The 19,573-nt window shown below is 39.9% G+C and overlaps 1 protein-coding gene across 2 annotated transcripts in view; it reads right to left on the bottom strand.

The window, feature by feature from the left end:
- Positions 1 to 19,573, bottom strand: part of LOC126276967 (innexin inx7) — a 163,640-nt gene that overhangs the window by 20,311 nt on the left and 123,756 nt on the right. Inside the window, exon 1 of one of the 2 annotated variants that reach the window (XM_049977319.1) lies at positions 12,087 to 12,652. The exons of the other annotated variant lie outside the window; for it this stretch is intronic. Within the exon in view, the coding sequence (XP_049833276.1) occupies positions 12,087 to 12,581 (495 nt within the window). The 5' untranslated portion in view covers positions 12,582 to 12,652. Of the gene's footprint in view, positions 1 to 12,086; positions 12,653 to 19,573 lie in introns of those variants that run through there. 2 annotated transcript variants of the gene reach the window in all.

The following is a 19,573-nucleotide window of genomic DNA, read 5'->3' as shown; positions in this document are numbered from 1 at the left end:
AGCTACGCATACTGACAGGGAAACGTGAAACAAGAATACCATACATCATAACTTTTATGAGATACGAAGTTTTCATTATAAGCTGACAACATACTTTTTGTTCCACAGATACATAGTGAGAAGTTCATCAAGGACGTGGAACATGTCAAGAATACAAGAATACGTAATACACATCCACGAAAAAGAAGTATGCTAATGTCGCTTGCACAGAATGTAAGTAGAAAGGTCTTCGTGGCTATGGAATAGTTCATAATAATCTTAACCATATTTTCATGTAAGAGGTAGTAACAAACACATTACCATTGACGCAAATGTACAAAACACTAAGGGGCATATGATTATTATCGGGATGCGTAGCCACGTATCACCAAAGAGAACAGATGACGTAACGAAATCACTTAATCAGAAATTATTACCATTGGAAATATTTCGTTAATTAGCTGAGGATTTTGAATGTGTGAACAATTATATCCACTTGAATGAGTTAAAGTATTATGGAATAGTAGACACAGTAGCTTCATAATTTTTGTCTTAACTGAATAACGAGAGACATTGTGTATCAGTTCCATATCGAAGAAATATCAGTAAATACTCTTAATTTTAAATAATTGGTATATTAAATGGTTCCACTGAATCGTCCGTTATTTCTAATACACATAAACAATTAGTACTTGCATTGTTAAAAACTGTGCATACTGTCCCTTTTGTAGATGATAATAAGTAAAGGAATGGAGAAAAGTGTAGTTCTCTTACTGTAAAGGCCAAGGAAAGAAATATTTGCGAACATCCAAAGAAGTTTCTACGCAATTGTTTTAACATTAATTATTGAAAAGACTCAATATTTATCATGATACAAATAGTCCATTGAAAAATGTAAAGCAAGAAGTCATAGTGGACCACAATATTGTTGCACCTGGGCGTAGGGCGCTTCGGTGGCTTCTCATGAGCCAGAGTATAATCGTGGCTGATAGTATACGCACAGCTGATCTGAAAGACTTTAAAGTGAGATTTGTTTTCCTTAGTCACCACTGTACTTGTTAACAGTAACGTCACCGCACATTTTCGATAAGGGCTGTGTGCAATAATATCGTGGTTGAGTGATAGACAGTTTTCAGTTTCTTTAATTACGTACAGATCACGAACAAACTTAATTACAAAATACGAACATCTTAAAATTAATAAAGCACCTTATATAATCCCGTGTGCTTCCATGACGAGAATCAGTTAACATAAGTTTCCTGGGTAAAGTGTCGCGTCAGATTGTAAAAATAAGTGTCTGAATGAAACCGATGTTTCCCTCGCAGATGTAGTGGCCCTCCTCTGGGTCCCTGATCAGTTTTATTCTGTGACAGTTCCTTTTACAGTATATCCTGATATGACATATAGAAAATTTTTATATTAAAAGCGCTATTATTCACCTAAGCGTTTTGACAATGTTATCTAGAATGCGCTGCTCTAAATTCTGAAGGTAGCAGTGGTAGAACACTCGGAACGAAAGGTTAAATACAACTTGTGTAGAAATCATACGGCAATTGTAAAAGTCGGACATGAAAGAAACACAGTAGTTGAGAAGGGAGTGATATAGGGTTGTAGCTTATCCACGATGTTATTCAGTCTGTACAATGAGCAAGCAGAGAAATATATAGAGAAGGAATTAGAATTCAGGAAAAAGAGATGAAAACATTGAGGTTTACTGACGATATTGTAATTCTGCCAGCGACAGCTAACAATTCGGACGTGCAGTTGAACGGAATGGGCAGTGTTTTCAGGATTTAAGACGAACATTAAAAACAGCAGAACAAGGGTAGTGGAATTTAGTACAATTATTATTAGACGATGTTGAAGAAATAAGATTAGGAAACGAGACACTGGCAATAGTAAATTATTTTTCATATTTTGGCAGCAAATTAATACATGATGGTCGAAGTAGAGAGGATGTTAAATTCAATAGCAATGGCGACAGTAGCATTTCTCCTAAAGAGAAATTTGTCAGGCCCAGTGAAAAGTTTTCGTTAGAGGTACTTCTTTGGAATGCATCCTTGAACGGATGTAAAACGTGGACCACAAATAGTTTAGACTAGAAGATGTTTTGAAATGTGCTGTAGTAGAATGATAATGCTATACTAATTAACTAATGACGAGATAGGATAGAACAGAAAGTAATATTTAGCGGTCACAGGCTCTGCATAGCACGTGCTGCTTCCACAATCTGCCTCCATTTCTTTCTTTCTGTGCTCGGTTCCTCCAGGTCTCTTCAATCTCCAGGGATGCCATTTCCTTCACTACGCCGACCATCCAGCGCTGCTTTGGTCGCCCTACGGGGAGTCTGGTGTTTGGTTTCCCCTCAAATGTTTCTTCGCCTGTCTCTTCTGGCACTCGGACTATAAGTCCTGCCCTCCAGATTTTTTTGCTCTTCAGATTCCGTAGTATTGCTGGTTATTGCAACAAGAGGTTGGTCCTCATATCTTCGTCATTACTTTCCTTTCCAATATTAACAGTTTTTCCTTTTCACGTTGTGTCACGCTCCAAATTTCTGAACTGTACATGAGTGCTGGTCATGTCACTGCATAATAGATTCTAATCTCGGTATTTGCTGATACAGATTCTGAGCTGAGAGTCTCCCTCCGGAAATATTTGCATTTCGTTCATATTTTTGTCCCTTGATGTCCATTTCTATGTTGTTGTTGCTGGTAAGCTAAGATCCCAAGTATATGAACTGGTGAACTCTGTTGAACGTCATGCCATTTGTCTCAACAAATTCTTGCAGCTCTTGTCTTCATCCTAATTGCAGGAACTCCATTTTGTCTTGATTCACCTCGAGCCCAACCTCCGGCGCTTAGTTGTCCATTTATGGTACATTCCTTTCAACTCACGGATCGATTCACTTAGCAGTACTGTACATCTGACGAGATACTGAACCGAAATGGAGAAAAAAGAAGTTTGTGACATACCTTCACTAAAAGCAGCGATCAGTTGATAGGACACATTCTGAGACGTCAAGGAATCGTCAGTTTAATGTTGGAGGTAAGTGTGATGGAGGGGGGTGGGGTTAAAATTGCTGAGGAAGACCAAGAACCAAGTACAGTAAGCACGTTCAGATTGGAGAGGCTTGTACAGGATACAGTAGCGTGGAGAACAACATCAAACCAATCTTCGGAACGAAGACCTTTACTGTACGCACCTGTGATTTAAAAGTGGACGAATTACTCATTCTCCGCATTTCCATTCATTAATCGATTACTTAATTATTATTTGGAGAAGCAACTAACAGGGATAATATTTCTCGGTTCTGTGGAGTATTTCTGTGCCTTAAAAATTTTGCAATTTATAGGTAATTCACTTGCTGCTTTCCCTCTTAGTAATCGATATGTGATTGGTCTTTGCTTTCTAACTACAGCTGTGCCTTGGTATTCACATTTAAATATTTTCACATTCGCTCAAAAATGTTTCATACTTTTTCGGAGCTGATGAAGATACATTTCGAATCTAAATTTTTCAGAACAGTTACGCTGAAATTATGTTTTACGTTTCAAAACCGTGTTCCTCCATTTGGTTGGCACTGTCCATTGACTGAATAATAAAGTTTTGTTATGAGTATTTCCTGAAAACACTTCTATTCATCGTCTTCTATCAATACATTATGTCGATTATGGAAAAACTTTGTATTTGCAATATCATCGCATTTATCTTTCGCCATCCACTTTTTAATGTTATCCGTTATAGGTAATTCATTCGAAGGGCTGCAGTTATGTATGACTTTAGCTATACGTTCGTATGAGCTCTAATTTCTCTTATTTTCTCGACGTGGTCTTTTAGTGAGACATACGTGGGAGGAAGTAATGTGTTGCTCGACTGTTCTTGGATCGTACGCTCTCGAAAGTTCAATGGCAAACCTCACCGTAAAAAACAACGCCGCTCTTGTATTAGTCGACTAAATATTATTGCATCTATGAGTGACGGCATTTCGGTTGGCTTATCGTGCGTTTTTATCGTGATATCTCACTAGGACAGGCTGAGCCACTTTATACACAAAAATATCTTGGAATCTTAATTCTCTGTGTTTCCTTAGTGGCCACTGCACTTGTTTACTGTAAAGTCAGCGCGTGTTTCCGATAGTGGTGACGGGAGGGCAGGTGCAGTATTATCGTGGTCAGGTACTAAGATCTCTTCGTCCGACCTGCTCTATTCGTTCTATTAATATAAACTGGTAAGAGTCCCAGATGGATAAGCAGTACTCAAGAACTGGTCGAAGTAGCGGTTTGGAAGTTTTTTTTGTGGATGAACTAAATTTCCTTAATATGCTACTAATTAACCTACCTGGAATCTTCTTCTTAATGCATTCATTATATTTTAGGTCTCTCTAGGCAATAATTCCTAGGTCTTTTGCGGTTGGTATTCCACTGAACCTGTTTCCAAAAATTCATTACCAGTTTGTGTGCAATGTGTTACGTCACATAAATTGAACTAAATGAGAGCAACACTGTCCCACAATGAAACATTAACTAAATAATCTTATGGGGAGACAGTTTTTTTATCAGTCTCTTTATAATTTCGCTCCCTGTTTGAAATACGATCTGTTACGCAGTCAAGCGTTTGTGGGCTGTGATGGGCTCACATAAATTTTAGTGAGCACTTACAGAGGAATGTGGACGAGAAACCAGTATCCCACAACAACGTTATCTGTGTGTCTACGGTCAACATGTGGCGACCTGTTTATCGTGGTGATTGTTCTCGAGATGACGACTGCGAACGGAAACGAAGAGCTCTCTGCATATTTGCCATTTATAGAGCCAATTACCGTTCATATTTACTTGGTGTAAACAGATGAACAGTCAAAATGAGGAATAGATGCAGCATACATTCTGACAAGAAAATATTTTAGAAAAATTTATCAAATGAAATTCACAAACTGTTGTCAGGTAACGAGGAATTTTACTTTGAAATCTAGAGGTCATTATGACGCAAATTCCATCTCTTGCAATCTCCATCTCTCATTACCGTTTCGTCAGTCGTTTTTTTCTTGCACCGCTGCGATCTCGTTATCGTTTTCCCCGTCTTCGAATTTCGCCTTACCCACAAGCCGAACTTCAGCAACCAAGTTTGCAAACACTTCTTTATTATTTCCATTTGGGAACGTTAAGCTTATACCACAGTCCTGCAGATTGTGTAGCTGTGGCTTATTTTTCCCCAAAATCTCCGATTTTTTCAGTCTTTACTTTTACATCATGGTTGTAAATTGTATATCAAAATGTTTCAACACGGGAGAAATGCAGGAGTAATTCATGTATGCATGTTTTAAGCTCGTCACCCTCACTTGATCCTGCTGAAAAAACCTGTGCTATGTACCGTTTTATTTGTTACCTGTTACTTTCATCTGTACGTTAAAGTGTTTCGCTCATCCTCTTACTCACCTTCATGGTGCGTTTTATAACGTGCCGTCTTCAGAATATAGGTGTTTATTAACCAGGGGTCTTGACAATGGTCTTGACAAACCACAGCAGTAGTCTTAAATGACCTCTCACATCACTAGCCAATGTTTACCGTAACTTACCGGAGAAACTCAAAAGGTTCTCCTCTACGCAGAAGCATGTAGAAGACATGTGGCTCAAGTTCGAAAAAAATTCCACCATTCACTTGTCGGAAATGTACCCAGCAGAACAGTAATTCAAGATGAGACGGATGTACGAATATTGTGAAGAGCCTTCTAAAGAAATAACGACTGGTAGACAACAGGTGTAAAACGAAGCATTGGGCTGTAGGTGGAGAGATTCTCAATGTCAAGATGACGACGATGTGTGAAGTATTCAATGACTGACAAAGCAGAATCTTATCGAAAGGTATCTCACGAAACGTAAAGAAATTCTTGTCATACTTAAAGGCTATCGGTACCACCAAGGTTATCCACGATGGATGATGCTGGGTCGGAAATGAGGGAAACATACGGAACGCAAAAATTCTGAATTCCGTTTTCAAATGTTATTTTATCAAGGAAGCTTCAAAAGTATTGCCAAGGTTTATTTTTCTCGCCTCCGAATAACCTAGATATTACTGTCAATGCCGTTGAGAAACATCTGGAATCAAAGGTGAACAGGGCTTCAGGGCCTGGTGCAATCCCTGTCAGATTCTATATAAAATTTGCAGCTGAGTTAGCTCCCATTCCAAATATAATAAACAGTAGATCCCTCGAACAAAAAACTGTGCCTCTTAATTGGAAGAAAACACAGCTCACTCCCGTTTATAGGAAAGGTAGCAGAAGTGACGCACAGAAAATACCCTTTCATCTCACTAACGTCCATCTATGCAGAATCCTAGACCATACTCTGAGCTCAAACATTATGTGGTATTTCGAATAGAATGGTCGCCTCCGTGGCAATCAACGTGGATTTTCAAAACATTGATAATGAGAAATCCGACTTATGTTTCTCTCACATGACATCCTGAAATCCATAGATCAAGCAGCTCAAGACAATCAGATGATTATAGTATGTCTCGAATTTTGAAAACTATATGGCATGGTAACAAACCAACGATTATTAACAAAATTACTCTCATGCGAGGTATCAAAAAATTGTGATTGGATTGAGGAATTCTTCGTAGGAAGGACCCAGCATGTTATCCTTGATGTAGTATCATCAACAGCAGACGAAGTAACTTGATGTATATACCATGGATGTGTGTTGGAAAACCTTGTTGTTCGTGTGGTAATCGACCTGGTAAACTTCGGAAGTTTCACAGGTGAAACAATTATCTACAGTGAAATACTGTCTGAAAAAGTTGCAGCAAAGTTTAGTCATATCTGGATAAGATTTCAAAGCGGCACAAAGATGATAAATTCATATAAACGTACAGAAATGTAAAATTACTGACTTTAAAAAAAACTGGAAAGTGTGAGGACGACTCCCGTCCTGAGAATTCCGTAAAAACTTAATTGTTTATGTAGACAGTTCATCTATAAGTTTTGATGAGTGAGTTCCCGAATATGTGACTCTTGTTTGCATTGACTTACAACAGGAGCCCGTATTATTTCCTGTGAGAAAGGGGTCTTAACATACAGACGGGTGGCAAATGGCAAAAAAATATGTGATACAATTAGATGTTAACAGTTGTCGAGTTTTTTTCCTTTACTTGTACTCTGAAAACTTGCTTCTTGACAAATGATCCCAGGTTAAAGTACCCCAAAGGTTTTGATGAGTGAGTTCGCGAATATCAAAATATGTGACATAATTAGTCGTATCGTTTCATTACATTGCCTTATAAGCATAAATTTTGCACACCGCCAAGTGACCGTAGACCTTAGCATTTGGCACAGATTTCAACTTGATACCTCTACCCATTTTTAGGAAAAAGAGGTCTTAACAGATGGCCAGTCAGATGGACAACAAAGTTATCCGATAAGGGTTCCATTTTTAGGGGCTGGAGTACGGGACGTTAAAAACGAAAAAACTGGTATCCTATGAACACAATATCAATAATTCACACCTAGAATAAGTACACATTCACATACCTGGATTTAACAATTTGTGGTGATATGAAATGGAATGATCACATACGGTCAGTTGTATGTAGGGCAGGTGACAGATTTCGGTTCGCTGACAGGATGCTGTGAAAATTAAGTCAGTCTGAAAAGAAAATTGCTTACATATCCATCGTGCGTCTCATCCTAAAACACTGTTCGAGACTATGGTGGCCGTAAGAAATAGAGGATATTGTACATAATAAAGCAGAGTGGCACCAATGTTTGACTCACAGAAGATGGTCATGGAGATGAAAAATGGAAGGTTCTTGAAGAGGGAAGGAAATTATCCCACGAAAGGCTACTTACAGAATTTCAATAACCAGTATAAGTGGAGAATTTATAGTGTTCTCTGGCTCCCTGCGTATCTCCCCCGCAGGGGCCGAGCAAATAAAATTGAACTTATTACAGCACGCACAGAAGCATTTAAGAAGTAATTGATCCTGATCTCCATAGGTGACTGGAACGAGAAGAAACCGCATTATGTTGTACCACGATGAGTACCCTGCGCCATGCACCTCACAGTAGTTTACAGAGTAAGTATGTAGATGTAGATATAGATGTAACTTACTACACCCTGCTGTACCGAATACATTTTCTATGTTGATAAACGCAGATAACTTCCAGGTAGTCATTGCCCTGCACAGTCAGATATACTCTTACGGACATGGGCATAGAAATATACAGAACTTTAGTTTGTCTTCAAATTTACTAAATATTCTTGAGAGCATCACTTTCCACGAATTCCGGACTCGTTACTGGTGTTTTTATATTTTGACTTCGTATTGATTTACTTTTTAGTTTGATTGCTATTATTCTTGCCCTAGGCCATATACTTATGTCCATGTCATTTGACTCTGTTGCTATTAGGGTTGGCTTTACACCGTATCTGTCTATCTGGATTTTTCTATTGTTAGGTGAATTTCAGGACAGTAATATTTGTTTATTTTTTATGTAATAGTCTTACATCCATCAGATTAAAGATTTTACCTAAGTTCCATTCGTGTTCCTTTATTTGCAGTACTCTTGTATAAGTCAGTATATTACTTTACTACATGTTTAATTTTTTTTCATGAACATTAATAAATATTGACTATATAATTTAGCGTCTGTAAGTTGTAAAAGAACGTCTTAAATTCAAGACATTTCCGTCCAACGCATGCATAAAACGTGGGGACTTACAAACAGAAGATGTTAACAGAATTTAAATTTTTGAGATTAAAACTCAGCGATAAATTCGGTTGGAAGAAGCATACAATAGGACTGTGGAATCTCGTAAATACAACTTTGTGAATGTTGCCAGACGCTGGTGACGAAAAAATAAACATAATCTGTCATATTTCATTTAATTTCCTTCCATAATGTTACATGATATAAATGGGATAACTCACGAAGACAAACTACATCTCATGGGTCAAAAATCGAGTAAAATTCATATCTGTAGCGTATATTCTCGTAGGTGGTAGATCTCTCTTTCAGATCAAATGCTCAGTTCACAGGATCAATATGGAGTAAGAACATTCTTCATAAAGTCTTGTTCGTCTCTCAGAAAGGTATCCAGTGTATAGGAACGTAAATATTAAACAGCTTGTTCACGCCTTATGTCACTGATGAATTTTTTAAGATGTACTTGTTATTCACTAGAGCTCATATAAAATTGTAAATATATATACGTTCTCAGTAACGCGTCAACTATGTTGTTAGCAGTAAAATGGGAACTGTTATGGTTAATTAATTACTATATACTGTCATGATCACATTCCATGCTTTGTCTGGAGTTAAACATTTTGAGGAATACTGCACGTCTGTGAGGGTGCTTGTATGGCCTCGAGGCTACCTGATCTGAATCCTACACAGAATAGTTATCTGAGAGGGCATCGAGCGTGGAGCGCACGAGCGCACGTGTTGGTCCCAGTTCTGACTAGTGGCGAGAAGATGAGTGTGTCGTTTGGCTCGAAATGGATGAAGGTGGCTTGTAATACTTTGTGTGTCCATACCATGTTGAATCTCTACGCCATCAGTGCGAAAGGTTACACGCATCTGTGTCTATGGTTCAGTTACTTATGAATGCATTTCTCTGGTATTTATAATTTATCTTTGAACTGTTTCATAGTAATTTCTATAAAGCAAGTACTGTAAAATAACTTGAAGACATTCAAAAACAGCGTCCATATCAAAGTATCACACTGTCGTAATGTGTTCTACATGAGGCTATCACCAGACGGTGTTTCTTAGACAGGATTACACGACTCTGTGCAAACACCTTACTACCGAGTAAGGCAAGTAAAGGACGAGCTGAAGGATTGCCCCACCAGAAATAGATAACTTCCAGACGTGCTAGTTCGACACAAATTTATCACCGTGGAAACAACATGAAATTTCGTGTACTGAAACTAATAACATTTGTTTAGAGCGCGTAATAAATTTTGCAGTATCAGTTAAATACAAAACACTGCTCAACGCTCTCCTTGTATTACTGAGGCATACTTGTAACTATAATGCATCCGGTACTACTTATTTTTTGACATTAATCTTCTGAATGGTTCGACGCGTCCCGCTATGAGTTCCTCTCTTGTGTCAAGTTCTTCACCTCAGTATTGCATTTACACCTGGCGTCCTCAATTATTCTTTGGAGTATTCCAGTATCTGATTTTCCTTATAGTTTTTATCCTCAACACCTACCTTGTGAGTAGGCATCACCTGTCGAACTGCACCAACCCTGCCCCCCCCCCCCCCCACGCCCCTCCCACAAAAAAGGTGGTCGACTCGCTCACAACGGAATCCCCACCATTATCTTGTCCTCATCCCTGCTGCACCGTCTGCGCAGCTGTGGGCCAAGTTATTTTGTGTGGACTGTGACATGAAGTCTGTGTAAGTGCAAGAGTAAGAAACAACAGTAGGCCGCATCAAAACAGTAAGAATGCTGATCTTAAAGACCTTGTCTCGCTCTAATCTTTGAACCAATCCGTAGAGCCATTTATAGGAGTATTCAAACATCAACGACAAATCCGAGTTACATGCGATATGGCTTTTCTCCACACACAAAGCAGAACCAAAAATGGAAGTGAAAAGGCTCTTACTACTCAGAATCCAACCTCTAGACTTCAAGAGTTATTGTCTTCTACTGCACTATTGATACATCAAAGTATGCCTTTGGGATCTACAAGGAAAGAAAATGCTGAAGCTTATCAACATTGACAGCTATACTTTGCGAACTCCTATGAAGTGCATGGCACTCATTGTGGCAGTTACTACGCTTTATCTCGTTCTGTTAAAGTAAGGAATGCGGGAAGAACTACGGTTTAAATGCATCCCTGCATGCTGTCATAACTATCCTGAAGCCACCAATATTCAAGCACATTCCTAGACATCATTTAAAGCCAGTACTTGAAACGTTGTAAGACGTTTTCTGGGGATAGTTTACTTCTAAAATCGAAAGTCTGCCAGTTCTACTTCTTCAGCATATCTAAGACACTCTCTGACAGGTCAAACAAACCTGTCTCCGTTATCCCTATGTTGTACAGTTCCCACACACTGGAGCAATATTCTAGGATGGATCGCACGAGTGATTTGCAAGCAATCTCCTTTGTAGACTGATTGCATTTCTCCAGCATTCTAACAATAAGGAGAAGTCTGACACCTACTTTATCCACGGCTGAGTGTATGTGATCATTCAATTTCATATCCCAACAAAGTGTTACACTCAGATATTTGTGTGAGTTGACAGATTCTAAGTGTGACTTACTGATATTAAAATCATAGGGTACGTTTTTTCGTTTCGTGAAATGTACAATTTTACAGTTGAGTACATTTAAAGCAACTTGTCAATGTTTGCACCACTTTCAAACCGTATCAAGGTCTAACTAAATATTTATGCAAATTTTTTCAGAGAGTACCTCATTATAGATAACTGTAGCGAGAAGTCTGAGGTTACTATTAATATTGTCGGCAAGGTGATTAACATACAGCATGAATATCGAGGGGCACACCTGAAGTAACTTATACATCTGTTGATAACCCTCCATCCGAGACGACTTGCTGTACCTTCCTTGCAAAAAATCATCAATCTAATCATACATATCACTTGATGCCCCAAAACATAATGTAACGCAGGCCGGTGTGGCCGTGCGGTTCTAGGCGCTTCAGTCTGGAACCGCGTTACCGCTACGGTCGCAGGTTCGAATCCTGCCTCGCGCATGGATGTGTGTGATGTGCTCAGGTTAGTTAGGTTTAAGTAGTTCTAAGTTCTAGTGGACTGATGACCAGAGATGTTAAGTCTCATAGCGCTCAGAGCCATTTGAACCATGAAGCGTAGCGCTAGTTGTGTCACTGAGGCAAATGTTTTTCGGATATCGAGAACTAATGCATCTACCCATTCAGCTAATCTAAAAGAAACAGTACATCCACCATATCAGCTTATGTGTTACCACTTAAAAACATAACGTTATACTGATTCGCAGTGCAATCTGGATTTCACAATACGACTCCGAACTTTGTCAAACGACTTACCTAGCACCTCGACCCACAGATACAACACGCTGCTGCTGAACATATACCGCTGGCTGGTACGTACATTGTTGACAGTGATGTCTTCGTCAGAGCTGACGAGGGCGGCGTACTCGAACATGTTGACGATCACTTTGAGGCGACCGCCCTCCTTGTTGCGCCATATCCAGTGCGGGACGTAGAAGGCGAGCGCCTGCAGGAACAGCACGAACGGCACCCACTGGTAGTAGGCGTGCCTCACCACTGGTTCTCCTTCCACGTCGGGCCCCACCCCCGGTAGCATGCCGCCACCGCTCAGCACGGCCGCGGGGTCCAGGTGGCGGACCACGGTGTACGTGCTCGTGAAGAAGCAGAACGTCTCGATCACGTTGTTGGGGACGCCATTGTCGTTGATGCACCGGATGTGCTCGCCGATGTACTGCCGGCTCGTCACCAGGATCGTGCACACGAGCAGCAGGACGAAGGTGACGCGGTAGTGCAGCTTGAAGACGAGGTTGTCGATGCTCACAAGCTTCACCTTGAACTTGATGTTTTTGCTGAACTCCTCGAAAGTTTTGAGCATGGTGTGGCCGAGATGTGTGTCTTTCAGTCGAGTAAAAGAGAAACACAGTGCCTTCGATGCCTGCCTGACATAAACTGATAAGGAGAGATAGGGTCAACGTGAGCTTAATCTAATCTTTAGGATCCATACTGCTTAGAGGCTACTCTTTTTCGAGGAGATCTGATGTTTCATCATTTTCTTTATTCCTGTCCCCTTTCCCACAAGGGTAAGTTTCACTACTCCGTCTTGTTACATTACAACATTTTTTAAATACGATATGTATGTATTGTGTGTGTTTGTGTGCCCTCGCGCATGTGTATATGGAGTGCAGCGGAGTCTTTGTGTTGTATAATGATAATGACAGAAGGGATAGGGTGAAACTCGACGCTGACACGTAGCCTACTCCTCGTCAATAGTACCAAAGGGGAAGTCTTTTCTGAAAGTATTTGTATGGAAGTGAAACATGGACGATAAATAGTTTGGAAAAGAAGAGAATAGAAGCTTTCGAAATTTGGTGCTACAGAAGAATGCTGAAGATTAGATGGGTAGACCACATAACTAATGAGGAGGTATTTAATAGAATTGGGGAGCAGAGGAGTTTATGGCACAACTTGAAAAGAAGAAGGGACCTGTTGGGACGACATGTTCTGAGGCATCAATGGATCACCAATTTAGTATTGGAGGGCAGCGTGGAGGGTAAAAATCGTAGAGGGAGACCAACTGATGAATACACTAAGCAGATTCAGAAGGATTTACTTTGCAGTAAGTACTGGGAGATGAAGAAGCTTGCACAGGATAGAGTAGCATGCAGAGCTACACCAAACCAGTCTCAGGACTGAAGACCACAACAACAACATCCGACGGACGGGTCACCATCAACATTGTCACATGCCCTCACTTCATGACACACTGCGGAGAGCTTTAGTATTTAAATCAAAACGTTGGCGTAAAGTCTGGTGATCAGAAACATTACACCACCACCTCCCCTCTCCCTGCAGGGGAAATACTGCCAGTGAAATTTTATTTTCACCACCAGGATTCGCGCGTGAGTGTCCTACCTTTTTTTGTGTGGTCGTAGCGGACGTCACATGACATCCGTTGAAGTTCGTTGTTGATCCCTTCACTCAGTTCTGTGTATGACAGAAACAAGCCAGCTCTCAGACCGAACACCCTGAGCTACAGGGCCGGCTACTCGACTATCCATTTATAAAGCGTAATTTAATTTATAAGAAATAGAGCATGTGTGCTAAATTATGCATTGTTTCTAAGCTGTCAAAATTTGTGAATAATATGTGCTTGATCGTCCCATAGAAATTATTCCATTAATTTGCCAATAAGTACCGAAACAGTGAAAAGTAGCGCAGCAGAATAATATTTACGTGTTGATTTCAATATTCTGGAAACAAACCATAATCATCCGCACAATATTCGATACTGTTTTCCTGTTATCGTCATTCTCGCGCTCACTCAATTTTGGGAGACATGCGAAAGTGGGAAGCTATGCTTGAATAGTGTCATTTCCAGAAAAAGTTCATGAAAGGAAAATGTAAATACTGAAGAAGTTATTTAAGGTTGAATAACAAGTACACTGTCTTTGTTCTACTGATTTTTGTTTATTTTAAACTAGTTTTCGGTTTATTGTGCCATCTTAAGGGAGCAAGTGACTGCCGTGTGAAAGGGACACTATAAACAAAGAATCTGTTCACTTGCATAGTACTGTACATCAAACTTCTTTCTTGACATTGAAATTGCATTTTACACAATGGACAGCTAAGCACAATAAATAAACTAGACAACATTACGAGTTAGATGATTATATTGCACGAAATTTAGCACTATAAATATCTAACTTGTAATATTGTGTACTTCAATTATTTATTGTGCATAACATTGTCCATTGTGTAAAATGTAATTTCAGCGTTCAGACACAAGTTTGATGCACAATACTATGCAAGTGGCTTGTATCTTCTCTTATAATGTTTACCTGAGACACCTTAGTCAATTGTTTGCTGAAGATGACCCAATAAGCCGAAAACTAGTTTGAAATAAACAAAAATCAGCAGAACAAAAACAATGTACTTGTTATTCAACCTTAAATACGGAAATGTTCCACCAAGAAGTGACGGAAATATTCATAAATAAGAACAACAGAAGTTACATATTACCCACACCTTCTCTGATTCAAACAAGAATAATTCTGTAAGTGCCTTTACCGAATACATGGGGCTTTGTCTTCTCTGTGTGAAAATTGTTTTTACTTGTACTCCTACAAAGGGTTGAATAACGAAAGAAAAATCAAATACAAATTTGATTTCTAATACAGATTTCACTAACAACAGATTTCAAAAAAGTGTTAAAGACAAATGACACCCAAAAATTCACATTTTGTATTGCTTATGTATAGGACAGTTGACAACCTAGGTTACTTTACTATAATCCTGTAAACTACATTTGGGGGAATCTCATGTATGATGTTCCATTGTATTAAAACATTACATCGTACAGTAACTATTAATCTCGTTTGATTTGCAATTCTTCACATTGTTTGTCCGTAAGTTATTGAAGAATAAGGAAAGAAGGTTAACTTCCCGTCAGTCACGGTGTAGTTAGAGACGGAATATAAGCTTACGATCTATGAGGAAATCTACACTGTGCTTTCCAAAGGAAGCATCCTAGCATTCGAGACTTAATCTGTGTGCAGATACCACGTAAAATTTAAACGTGGTTGCCAGTTGGGGGTGTATAATCACGCCATTATGCAAGTCCAGCATTGCTCCACGTTAACCAGACGTAAGATACTGAATATAAAATTTTATGGATATTGTAATAATTATGAGAAACCTTTGCTATTATCCGTCAGTGAATCGAAATGTTCAGGCTTACAATATTTGACTTTCTACCAGTCACTCGCGTAGCGATGAATAACTTAATTATTCTCTACTAGTTACAAAGTGATGCACATCGCATATATACCACACACAGTTATATTGCAGGAGTAAATTTTGTGTTACTATGAAACTGTAATTAAACAACTTATGCAGCACAGAATTAAGCAAGCAAAACATGACTTAAGTGGATGGTATCATGCTATTTTCTTTAAATCTGCATGTTATGGCACTGTTAGTACGTTTTCGGTAAAATACAGTTAGAACATCCAGACTGAACCACAGTGCAATACGTCTCAGATATCTGTATCTGACGATAAGATCTAAAAAAAGTATCCACGCGTAGTGCATAACTCTGATAGTAAGCTACGGCACAGTTTATCACACCGACAGGCTATGTACAGGTTCAGTTTTCTTTCCGATTTTAAGTGGGCGTCTTCATATGGTCCATACATTTCTGGTAGTCTTGTTGAGATGATGATTTCTAAGCCACACGTTCAAAAAATGCTCTAGGAGTATCTAATACTAGTACTTATTGTATCACTTATTCTCTCGATTCTAAATTGAAGCCAGGTGATTAACCACAGGTGCTAAATGAACATTCCTTGCGCAAACCTATCGCAGAGTAGAAACAGTCAGACGCTGTTAAGAAATCATTTTGAATTTATCGAGGCAATCTTCGCTATTTTGTTTGTCAGTTTTTAGAAATTGTGCTAAGTAATATAGGATAGTTCACGAATTACTTCTCCACCTACACTGTGTGATCAAAACTATCGGGGCATCCCTATACAATGCAGAACTGAGCAGCAAATGTCACGAGCGGGTGACCCACCAGTACATAAGAAGGCGGGAAGTATTGTTTTGTCAGTAAACAAGCAACGGAATGGGTCACTCAGGAAAGCTCAGTGACTCTGCATCTACATCTACATCTACATCTACATCAAGCTACTTGGCGATGTGCAGCGGAGCTTACCTCTAGTACTGCAAGGAAGAATGATTGTCAGTAAGCCTCTATATTAGCTATAATTTCTCGAATTTTCTCGTTGTGGTCATTTCGCGAAACGTATGTTGGAGGACTCAATATGTTGTTCGACTCTTCCCGGAAAACATTATCTCGAAATTTCAATAGCAAACCACACCGTGTGATGCACAACGCCTCTCTTGTAGCGTTTGCCAATGGAGTTTGTTGAGCATCTCTGTAACGATTCAGCGACGAAACACGACGCTCTTCGATGGATCTTCTCTGCCTCTTCTGTCAGTTCCAAATGGTAAGGGACCCACATCGATGAACAGTTCTCAAGAATAGGTCGGACAGGCATCTTGTAATCCAGTTGTTTAGCGGATAAATTACATTTTCTTAAGATCCTCCCTTCGTACAAGGACAGATCATTGAACGACACTTGAGCAGGAAATCCATCAGAGACATTTCTATCCTTTTAAACCAGCTCACCGTGAATTTTTAATGTAAACGCGAAGGCAAACCTCATATACTGACGGACAGGAACTATTAAGCACTGCATAGCATCACCGGAAGAAATAACTCGTGAATTCCCAATCTGCTACCAGCCATCCAACTAGCTCAATGACTGTGATGTAAACAGCAACGCCACTGGACGATGGAGACTGGAAACGAGTAATTTTGAGTGACGAATCATGCTGTACCCTGTGGCTATTTGATGGAAGGGATTGGGGTTTGGAGAATGCCGGGAGAGGTAACCTTCTCCGGGCCGGTAACACGGCCTTCATACGCAGCGTGAGGCAGCTGAGACAGGTGACGCCTAATATACCAAAAATGAATAAATGTGTAGAGGTTCTGTTTTTGCCAATAATGAGGCAAATTTCCTGACGTTTGAAAGTTATGTTTATCGTTGATAAACGCCTAATTACGACCGATTTTTTTTTTTGTAATGGAACAACACTTTTTTTCTGTGCTATTAGAAAGAAGCTTCTTAGAGAACTGCAATGGCACAACATGAGACTTGATCAAATAGTACCAATATGATAGCTCCGTAAACCAACGTCCCCCTATCAGGAGGACAGGTTGCACAAACACCTGCCCTATTCTACCAACTGCAAGCAAACACGTAACTCACATTCAGTTTCGGTTCTTGTGTTTCTTATCACGGCTGTCATACCAAGTGCTCAAAATGTTGACGTTGAGCATTGCTACACGCCATCAAGTGGTTCTGGAGAAACAATATTGCACTTTGAATTTCATCTGGAGTTAACATCAGCACAGGCCCGAGGTGTAAGGCTTTTCATGCCTTCGGGAATCGTAGGTGTTTCCCAATAGACATCTTGTCTAAATTTTCGCCACAGATAAACATTTAAAAGTATTAAGTTTGGCGAGTGTGCAGAGCATTTTGCGTTTCCTGAACGACGTTCCAGTGCTCTCCAAATGTTATAGTAAGAGGGTCTGCCATTACATGTGCGGAATAGAAGGGACATCCAGCGTGTTGATACCCCACAAACTGCCTCATGTCCAGTGAGGTATCTTCCAATAACCGCAGCAGCAACATAGCTTAAGAACTCGAGATACATGAGTGTATTTAGATTCCCTCTAATAAAACAGGGACCAATCATGGAGCTCTTGAAAAACACGCACCAAATGTTCGCAGACAAAGAGCATTGCTTTATCCACCTATATAAGTCAGCTTGGGCTTCCAGCTGACGATTTTGCGAAGATTGACTTGCCCATGGTTTACACACGGTGCTTCTTCCTTAAACAAAATAGTGCATAAATGTGCCGCATCACTTTCCACTTTTCGTAGATAACTTCGGAAAACTGAAACCAATTTTGGAAGTCGCTCTACTGGAACTGTAGATGAAGCAAAAAGTGAAGCCGGGTAATGCAATGGAATGTAGTGATCGAAGAACACTCTGTTGGTTGACCCCTCTCATTCCTCCCAGATGCCTCTTAGTGACATCTTCAATCTTTGTTACTGCTGCTAGAATGTTACTTTCATTGCTTTCGTCAGTTGTTCTTCATTCCTTTTTTTCTTCTTCTTCTGCACTCATCGGTTAGACAATGTTGTCTTTTCCAGTTTCAGAAGACATCCGGCCATGGTTTCTTTAATCTTTCCGGATATCTTGTTCCCTTAGGCCTATAGTACTTTTGAGATCCTCTCCTTCGGTATTCTATGAACATGCTTTCTCCAATCATTTCTATAGTTTACAGTTTTTTCATACAAATAGTGTGTTTTTATTTCTTCCCTTACTTTTTCATTTTAAATCTTATCTAAAAGGGCACTATACTTTTCCTAGGAATCACATTTCTGAAGAAATATCTTGTTTTTATCAGCTTTCCTCAACATCCATATCTCAAATCCACGGAGAAAAGCAGGCACAGCCATTACTTTGTGGAACTTTGTTCGTTTCTCATTTCTGAGTGTAGTTTTTAGGCTTCTGCACTACTGGCCATTAAATTGCTACACCAAGAAGAAATGCTGGTGATGAACGGGTATTCATTGGACAAATATATTATACTAGAACTGACATGTGATTACAATTTCAAGCAATTTGGGTGCATAGATCCTGAGAAATCAGTACCCAGAACAACCACCACTGGCCGTAACAACGGCCTTGATACGATTGGCCATTGAGTCAAACAGAGCTTGGATGATGTGTACAGGTACAGCTGCCCATGCAGCTACAACACGATACCACAGTTCATGAAGAGCAGTAACTGGCGTATGGTGACGAGCCAGTTGGTGAGAGATCCGGAGAATGTGCTGGCCAGGGCAGCAGTCGAATATTTTCTATATTCAGAAAGGCCCGTACAGGACCTGCGAAGTACGGTAGTGCATTATCTTGTTGAAATGTGGGGTTTCCCAGTGACTGAATGAAGGGTAGAGCCATAGGTCGTAACACATCTGAAATGTAACGTCCATTGTTCAAAGTGCCGTCAGTGCGAACAAGATGTGGCCGAACGTGTAGCCAATGGCACCCCATACCATCACGCCAGGTGATACGCCAGTATGGCGATGACGTATACACGATTCCAATGTGCGTTCACCGCGACGTCACCAAATACGGATGCGACCATCATGATGCTGTAAACAGAACCTGTATTCATCCGCAAAATTGACGTTCTGCCATTCGTGCACCCAGGTTCGTCATTGAGTACAC

The sequence above is a fragment of the Schistocerca gregaria genome, chromosome 1 (genome assembly GCF_023897955.1).
Source record: "Schistocerca gregaria isolate iqSchGreg1 chromosome 1, iqSchGreg1.2, whole genome shotgun sequence".
Lineage (NCBI taxonomy): Eukaryota > Metazoa > Arthropoda > Insecta > Orthoptera > Acrididae > Schistocerca > Schistocerca gregaria.
The sequence above is the reverse complement of the archived record's forward strand: the minus strand, read 5'-3'. Positions and strand labels throughout refer to the sequence as shown.